Source organism: Euphorbia lathyris, chromosome 10 (assembly GCF_963576675.1).
Source record: "Euphorbia lathyris chromosome 10, ddEupLath1.1, whole genome shotgun sequence".
NCBI classification, from domain to species: Eukaryota; Viridiplantae; Streptophyta; class Magnoliopsida; order Malpighiales; family Euphorbiaceae; genus Euphorbia; species Euphorbia lathyris.
Genome location: NC_088919.1, coordinates 8,387,126 through 8,396,321, shown reverse-complemented (window position 1 = coordinate 8,396,321; position 9,196 = coordinate 8,387,126). Strand labels below are relative to the sequence as shown.

The following is a 9,196-nucleotide window of genomic DNA, read 5'->3' as shown; positions in this document are numbered from 1 at the left end:
GTGCCAATCCCAAACTCTTACCCGTTTATTTTTAAATTACCTATACCCTTCCCATTACCCTAACGAGTATATGTTTTGCATCCCATACCCGTCCCATTTAATTCACGGGTACCCACAGGTACCCTTACCCGTTAAAAATCAATAATAAAACAAAAAATATTACAAATTTAATAAATATAAATTTAATAAATCATCCATCTAGAAACTGAACAAATTAAACCTTAATTAATAAAAATAAAGTAGCTTAGTGATATCACTTAATGATCGAAAAATAAAAAGTTGGTGTTCAAATCTCACATCTTACATCCAAAACGCAATAATATTTTTTAATATATAAAAAAATTATGACGGGTATCGGGTACCGGGTACCCTAGGGGGTCTTCCCATACCGTCCCATTACCCTAACGGGTAATGATTTTGATCCCATACCCGTCACATACCCTTTTATGCAGGGTACGGGTAATCCATTAGGTCGGGTAGTGTCGGGTACCCGCGGGCAGAGTACCCGTTGCCATCCCTACAACTGATTGATTGTTAAAGTGCTTAAACTTCAGTGGCCATGCGTGTAATTTACCCATTAGTCTCGTGTTTTTCTTCTTTTAGCCACTGGATTATCTTTCCGAGGAAGCTTCTTTCAGCTTGCTGAGTCCAGTGTTTTAGAAGCAGATGCTGCAACTAAGCAACATTTCTAGGTAAAATCTGCAACCATATATAATTTCATTGATTGATTAGTCGATTGTTTAGTTTCTCTTTTCCTCTCTCGTTAAATTGAGTTTAATTTGGAGTTAATGACATGAATTTTATGTGTTTGCGATGTTTTTGAGTTTAAGTTCGTCGTTGTCTCAATTGAATAGATTATTTGATTGTGTGTGTGTTTGGTTAGTTTATGGAGTATATATAATTGATGGAAGCTTGTTAACAATTAATTCAGATTTGCGTCAAATGGAAAGGCGAAATACAGATACCCTTAATTCAACCATCTTTTTCGGTTACAAGTGATGTCAAAATCAAATTGTATACCTAGATTTAGGGATGAGCCTTTTGTAGCGGAGTTATGTCATTTGATTTGTGTAATGTTTCCTAGATACTGTACAAATATAGCAATTGATGATTTGGTTATATATGGGATGGGCCTAAAGGTGTTTGAAAATGTGTTTGATGGTATAGATGATGCCAGATATACATTCAGTGACTTCATTCACATCATTAATGGTGGTGGTGGTGGTGGTGATGGTGATGGTGATGGTGAGGAAGATGATGATTATGTGAAAATGAATGCTATTGCACATAATAGAGCAAAACATATTGCCTCCAAATACGTATATGCTCTTCGCGGCACAATAATGGAAAATTGGCCAAACACAAAGACCTATAAATATTGCAGGGGTCTTTCACTTGTGCTTAGGAGAATCAACAAGCACCCTGTTAAGTTGAAGTGTCCAAACCTTGCTATGCTACAACTTCAATATGGGGAAGATTCACAAAGCCTTCCGATTGAGTTTTTCGAGGGTGTGAATAAGCTTCGAGTTTTATCTTTGGATGTGCCATTGTTGCCACCAGGTCTTAATGTGCTAAGGAATCTTCAAACACTGCGTCTTAAGTTACTTAAGTCGGAAGATATATCTGCAATTGGATATGTAATCAGTCTGAAATATCTTTCGATTTCTACTGTAAATTTAACAGATTTACCTAGGGAGATGGGACAACTGAGTAATTTGAGGTTCCTCGATTTAAGAAAAATGAACATTGGATACATTTCAATAGGTGTATTCTCAAGAATGATGAAACTAGAAGAGTTATATACGCCTTTAAGCTTCACAGGGTGGGGACGTAAGGCAAACGGTCAAAGTAATGACACTGATATCGATGATGAAGAGATAATCGATGTAAGTCTTCGTGAGATAGTTGATGGAGATCATGAGAAAATCAATGCAAGTCTTAGTGAGATAGTTTCTCCTTTGCTTAATACATTACAAATTTGTGTACCCGAAGCTTCAATGTTTCCTAAAGGGTCACCTATCTTCAAAAACGTTCGTCGTTTTAAAATTCTTATACCAAATACTGTTAAATATCAACCATTTTCCCAAGGTTCAATGAATCAGTTGCAACTTACAGGTGATGCATTTGATATCAAAGAGAGAGGCTCTATATGTTCTTTGATGAGTAGAAGTGAATATTTAAGTTTGACAAGAATGAGAAATTTGAAGAATGTGTTGTACCAACTAAGAGTCTGCGACTTTCCGAGGTTGGAGAAGATGATTATTGTTGAATGTGATGATCTAGAATACTTGGTTGATATGACAGAAAAGCCGATTGCTTACAGTTTATTTTGGGAGTTGAGGATTCTCCATCTATCAATGCTGTTTAATTTGAAAGAAATATGGCATGGAAGAACACTTTATATGTGGTTTGAGAACTTGAGACACATAAATATAAGGTTCTGTCCCAAATTGAAATATGTGTTTCCAATGTCAATTGCTAGTAGATTGAGAAAACTCCAAACCATAGAAATACTTGATTGTAGTGAAATGGAGGGAATTTTCATGAAGGAATTAGTGGATGCAAACACCTTTGGGGTTTACTCTTTTGAACAACTGCATTTGCATTTGCTTCCAAAGCTGGATGGTTTATTGGTACAGCATGAGGATACAATTGATGACACCCATCAGTCCTTGAGAATGGAAGAGGTAAAAACACTATAACTCACATATTTTTCCTTTTACTTTTTTATAGGGAAAAATAATACGCGTGGTCCCTGAACTTTGCATTTACTTTCATTAGGATCCCTGAACTTCAAAGTCGAACATTATGGCTCCTGAATTTTACACTATACTATATAGCGGTCCCTTTTACAATTGATCAAGATAAACACTCCAATAGCATATAACCTTCCATTGTAGATATGATAGAAATGATATTCTAAACAACTTTAATTCTTGAATTTTTTGGTTTTAAGGTCATTTAGGTATTGTTTGGTTAGGAGAGAGAAAATGGTTATTTAGAGAGAGAGTTTAAAAAATAGTGATTTAGAATCTAAACAATTTTAATTCTTGAAATTTTCTATTTTGATACTGTAATTGATAATTTTGACTTGGTCTTTTAGTCATTACATACTTTAGTAAAGTGTAAAGTTCAGGAGTTGTTTTTAAAGTTCATGAGAGCCATGAGTATAATTTCCCCCTTTTTATATGATAGGATGTTTAGTTAGTAATAAATGTCAATTAATCAATTTAATTAGGACTCATTCTAACAATTATATAGGCGTAGCAGTTCACTATTTTGTTTTTCAAGCCAAATCTATAATATTTTAAACATATTGAACAACCGAAATATACATGTAATGATATATGACGCTCTTATAGAAATGCTATATAGTTTCACGTGTTTATATATATCATAGATACCAAAGCAAATAAATGAATTTATTATTATTTGTTAATTTCGTAATCTTTTATTTGGAAGGTTTCGCTTAACGGAGATGAGGACACACGTGGTGCATTTTCATCCGAATCGATGAATAACAGGTTGGAAAATTTGAAAAAACTCAAACTAGGATTTTGTGATGGGATAAGAGTGATTTTTTCGTTTAAGCAAAACCATGCTGCTGCTGATGCTAATTCTAATCCGGTGCTAAATTCTTTGGAAGAGTTGGAGTTGTACAGTCTACGAAATTTGGAACATATATGGTTTCAGATTCCGAAGAAAAGCATGACTTTTCAGAATTTGCAACTTCTTGTTTTATATGAATGTCATAATTCATATGTTTTCGTACCTCGAGTAGCCAAACTTCTAGTTCGGCTACAAAAGATACATATTAGCCGTTGCGAGAAGATGAAAGAAATAATTGCAAAAGATGATGAAGAAGAAGAAGTAGAAGCAATTGTATTTCCTCAACTTAAAGTTTTGGAACTTCAACAAATGCCTATCCTTGAGATTTTCTATGGCGGAGATGCAGCAATTGAATTTTCATTATTGGAATCTTTGAAGATTAATCATTGCAATAAGATGGAATCTTTCTCCTATGGATCACTTACTACGCCAATGCTTGAGACAATACAAATTAATGAAAGTTCATGTTCATTGATGGAAGATCTTAATGCAACTATCAAACGGTAAGTTTTTCTTTCTTATACTTTTTATTACATTGCTTTCTTTCTTTAAAATTCATATAAATTAAGGGTGAAAATGCCCCCCTGAAGCTGCAGTCATGGTCAGTTTAGTCCAAATCGAAGTTTAAGTATTGATTCAGAGCGGACTCTCCAGGTACGATGTGTGGTTTGGGGATCAATTAGGCGGAAGCTGGTGGGTCTGTAATGACTCGGTCTGGAGTGGGTGTCGCCGGGGCAGGAATGAACTGAATCCCACATCGAAAATGGAGAGAGAGTGACTGAGGTTTATTAGTAAGGTGGGACGTGTTTTAAAGCCTTATGGCCCAAGGTGTTGGATTTGGACCAAAGTGTAAAATATCTACATGGTATTGGGTTAGAATATTAGTTAGCAAAAATTGATGAATTAGTCCAAAAGCAATCAATTTTAATACTTAAAAGTTGTCAGATTTGAACTAATTTGTCTAAGTTTTTATTTTAAAACTGAATTGATACCTAAATTTGGATTTAGGTTAAATGGATAATGACTGCTAACTTCATAGGCTATTTTGACCCTGAATTCTAAATTAAATCATATTACCCCCTTCTCACTGAAAATGGAATTGAAGTTCACTATCCCCATAAAGGGCGAGCCTTGGCGTAACGGTAAACGTTGTTGTCGTGTGATCGAGAGGTCACGGGTTCGAGTCTTAGGAGTGACCTCTTGCCAAAAAAATTGGGAGGGAAAAGCTAGCCCCCAGTACACCCTTTGTGGTGGGACTCCTCCCCGCATCCTTGCTTAGCGGGGACGCGTAGTGCACCGCCGCCGTTTATGGTTGAATTCCATATTTCTTATTTCTTCCCTTGCATTTGCTTTTTATAACCTACATATTTCAATCTAAAATTTCATCAGAATTAGTTGAACCCTAAAATTTATTTCCACTGAAATTGGAAACCAACAACATGAGTTCAAGCTCTAATTCTTTTAATTCCCTCATCTCGTCTGGTCAGTGGCAGGGATTGAACTGTTTTTAAGGTGTTAGAGAACCAGTATTATAAAGCATGAACAAAGCGAAACATTGGAAGGAGGTTCACAGGATGTGCAAGATATCCATGTCCCGAGTGCATATCGATTTTTTGATTGGATTGATCTCCCAACATGCGCAAGAGATATAGAACTGCTGGAAGAGACGGAGCACAAAATTAAAGATTGCGAAGATGAAACTGATGATTTTCCTGCCCGTGAGGTGGAACTGCAGTGTGAAATAAGTAGCATGCTAGAGAGGAATAGGAAGGAAAGAAAATCCGATGTTCCCATTTCCACATCCCTCTTATAAAAAAGATGGCTCCTTTTTATTGTATGGGTCATTCTGACTCACAAAATATATTATTTTAATTAAGTAGGGACCACTTTTTGAGGGTGAGCCTTGACGTAACAGTAAATGCTGTTGTCGTGTGACGAGGTCACGGGTTCGAGTCTTAGGAGCGGCATTTTGTAAAAAAAATTGGCAGGGAAAGGCTTGCCCCAGTACACTCTTGTGGTGGAACCCCTCCCCGGACCATCGTTTAAGCGGGGACGCGTAGTGCAATGGGCCGCCCTTTAAGCAGGGACCACTTTTTTATGTTAGGGACATGGAAGGATATGACGAAATGGGACAATAGTTTTTCTTCTAATAGGAAGCTAGAGATGGTGAATTTGCGGAACAAGGAAAAAATTGCAAGTCCGAACACTGATATACACATTTTGGAGACGATTTTTTTTTTTTGACGGAATCATTTGGAGTTTTTGTAATTTTGTTATTGTTGGTGATTGTATTTTTTTTTTTTTTTTTTTGACACAGTTGGTGATTGTATTTAGTTTGTTAATAGGGACATTGATAATAGGATGGATTTCATGCTTGGTTTGCTTGATTTTAGAAATGTAATATTACGAACTTCTATGGTGAACCGAGTGCAATGGATCCAACCAATGAAAAAAGAGAACCATATTACCTCATTAGGAGATAATTAGTGTAAAATATACAATTGTCATGTTTCTATTGGCAAAGTCCAATGGACTGAGACCATAGTAGAATTTCTCGTAGATTAGATGCTTGTGTAAATCCCTCAATTAAATGTAAATTGGTTATGATTTTGTTTTAATGCATCTTAAGTCAAGTTATGTTGTTTGCAATGTATGTAAATTCATTATGATTTGTGTTAGTTAAAGTGTGCAATTTGTTATTTATGTAAATGTTACGAAAGTTTGATAGTGGTAAGATTGTAAAAAATGTTAGGTGCTAGTATGGCTTTCGGGAATTAATCAGAGACTAATCATATTTGTATTTTTATATTTTTTATTTGTTAAGAAACAAATTGTTATATAAATTCAATAAAAATATATGTTATACTATTTACAAATAATGATGTAATACAGAGAAACACTTATATTTGTAATATATATTTTTAATAGGGTAAATAATTATAAGGTCCCTATGTTTTTACCTAATACACTACTTAGTCCCAGTGTTTTTAGAAATAATTATATAGTCCTCCAGTTTTTGTTTTTGTTAACTCCTTAGTCCTTATGCTTGAGTCAATGGTCAAAATATACTAAATAAATTTTAAAATACCAAAATTACCATTTACTTTATATTTTAACAATAAAACATCTTTTTTTTTCTATTTTTTCCTAAATAATTATAATCTCTCCAATATAAACTAATTGATTTATTAATTTTTATATAATTATAAAACTTTAATTTAATAAGGTAAATTTTATTGACAAAAAACGAATGAAAAATATTTCAAAAATTATTAAAATAGGAGTAAGACTATCATTGTAAAAAGTTTTTACAATTCTAATAAATTTTACAAATGAAAATAAAAAATAATTACAATTTAAGAAAATTAATAATATATTTTTTTAAGTATATTAATTCGGTGTATATGTAATTCAAAAACTTCATTAAAATTAATTAGATTAAATTTGAAACTAAAAGATAATTTTTTTATGCATAACTATGGACAATTTGGGACTTCATTTATAAAAACAAATGGAAGGACTAAACAATTGATTAAGATAAAACTTAAGGACCTAATAATAATATGATGGACCTACTAACGTGTTAAGTAAAAACATAAGGACCTTATAATTATTTACCATTTTTAATAATATGTAAACATCAATATTTTAATGTTTAATGTTAACAAGTAATATAATCCACTAAAAGCTATGAATAATATCCTTAAAGTTTTAAATCATATCGTGAAAATAAATAGAGAACACAATTAAACCAAAATTGGAGAAAATGATCTGAAACTGTTCTACCGAATGATTTTCGATGGGAACTTAATTGGTAATTTTTACTTAATTCAGAGATTTAATTGATAATTTTAATAGTTTAAGATCTTAATTAACTTTGAAGCTTTAGTTTGGGAGCCAAACGAGTGTTATAAATAATAATAATAATAATAATTGCATATGAAAAATTAGTAAATATATTGGCATTAATAAACAAAGTCACCACATGAAAATCGTATGGTAATAAACAAACTTGGCCATACTATTATATCGAACTGCATACAAAGACGTTACAGTAAGAAAAAAACATTGATACGATTTTCATTTTTATTGCACTTGTATCAAATATAATTGTGTGAAGTATATTATATATATAGCACGGTTATACAATAAACGTTATACTAGAAAAAAACGGTTGAGAATTGTAATTTCTGATACGATAATACAATTTACAGTAACAAAAAAACAACTTTGATACCATTTTCATTTTATTGCATCTATATCTAATGGAGTATTTAGATGATATAGCATGTTTAGAATGTAGTGTAAAAAAATCGACTGGATCAGACCATTCAATCTTTGAATATCAAGACTCATTACAGCTGGATAGGTTTAGGTGTTTGAATGAGAAAGAGACAAGATGAAGAAGAAATATTTGGGGGGAAATGTAGTTAATTGATATGCACGAAATGCATGTCTTGAATGGTGAAATTTAGTTTTCCAATAAGGGAAAACATACATTTTAATCCTCTTAAAATCTAACTTCTTTTAAACTTACCCTAAAATTTTAATTTTACACATAAAGTATAAAATTTGCTTCCAAACTATATCATAATATCCAATTAACTCACCAATTAATAAACAACTATAATGTAACATAATTTCTATACATTTAAGACACTATAATAGGTTATTTCAAAAAAATAAATAAATAAGACATCATAATAGGAAAAATAAAAATAAAAAATCCTAAATAATGGGGAAAGTTATCCTAAATGATGTCATCAACCGTTAGCAAAGAGCATGTCACGTCCGCGATAATATAATGGCGTTGGATAATTTGGAGACTCTTAAGTATTGATTATGATCCTTCTATTTCACGCCCGATGCCGATTGAGGTCATTTAGGGTCGGGTGTGACAGAGCAAGTGTAAAGAAATCTTAAAAAGGAATAACGACAAACTGTTATTCTTTCTAGAAGAAAAATTAATGAAAATTAATATAAGGACTAATGACAATTAATAGGATGATTAATGACAATAAAACTCAATTAAGGCAATTACGTTATAAAAATGAGTATATATATACCCCCATCAAAACATCCTTATAAGTAAGTTAATAACATTCTTCTCTTTTCAATACTTTTTATACTCCAAGATTTTATTAACTTTATCATCGGAGGCAGGAGGGAATCCAGCATGGGGGCATTGGGGGCAGTTGGCCCCACTGACATTTGTATTTTTTTTAAAACTCCGCTATTAATTTTGAAGTTTTAGAGTTTTGCCTCCCTTTATCAATGGAGGTTTAGGGTTTATTGGTTCTATAATTGAGGATGAAGAAATGTTTTTAATTTAATATTTTATTTTTTTTAATTCTGTTTTAAATCAAAACAACGTCATTTTATTTAATTAGAATTGTGTTGTTTTATTTACAACAAAAATAAAAAAAATAAAAAGTAAATATTTAAAAGTAAAACTAAATAGGTCCTAAAACAAACCATCGGTCTCTCTTACTCTCTTTAATCTCTTTAGTTCTTCTTCCTCAATTCCTCTTTCTTCTTAAGTCTAAATTGAAATCTCTAATCCTAAGTAAGATTAAATCAAAATCGG

General features: G+C 32.3%; 1 protein-coding gene across 3 annotated transcripts; it reads left to right on the top strand.

The window, feature by feature from the left end:
* The first annotated feature begins 606 nt into the window (after nt 1-606).
* Nucleotides 607-6,032, top strand: LOC136209317 (disease resistance protein RPS2-like). Of its 3 annotated transcripts, none has more exons than XM_066000756.1 (4): nt 607-692; nt 932-2,687; nt 3,463-4,112; nt 5,097-6,032. In XM_066000756.1, the coding sequence occupies exons 2-4, from the start codon at nt 999-1,001 to the stop codon at nt 5,107-5,109; spliced, it is 2,352 nt and encodes a 783-aa protein (XP_065856828.1). In that variant the 5' UTR covers nt 607-692; nt 932-998; the 3' UTR covers nt 5,110-6,032. The 3 variants fall into 3 exon arrangements, with proteins under 3 accessions (XP_065856828.1, XP_065856827.1, XP_065856829.1); XM_066000755.1 differs by lacking the exon at nt 5,097-6,032 and adding an exon at nt 4,264-5,087; XM_066000757.1 differs by lacking the exon at nt 5,097-6,032 and adding an exon at nt 4,264-5,087 and having other exon boundaries at nt 632-692; nt 1,168-2,687.
* The last annotated feature ends 3,164 nt before the right edge of the window (nt 6,033-9,196 follow it).

What these genes read in the sequence shown, in the direction of transcription:
- LOC136209317 (XM_066000755.1), top strand. Translation starts at nt 999, where the DNA reads ATGTCAAAATCAAATTGTATACCTAGATTTAGGGATGAGCCTTTTGTA. An exon ending in AGTCCTTGAGAATGGAAGAG is followed by an intron (nt 2,688 to 3,462) that starts GTAAAAACACTA and finishes TTTATTTGGAAG; the next exon opens with GTTTCGCTTAACGGAGATGA. An exon ending in CTTAATGCAACTATCAAACG is followed by an intron (nt 4,113 to 4,263) that starts GTAAGTTTTTCT and finishes CGGACTCTCCAG; the next exon opens with GTACGATGTGTGGTTTGGGG.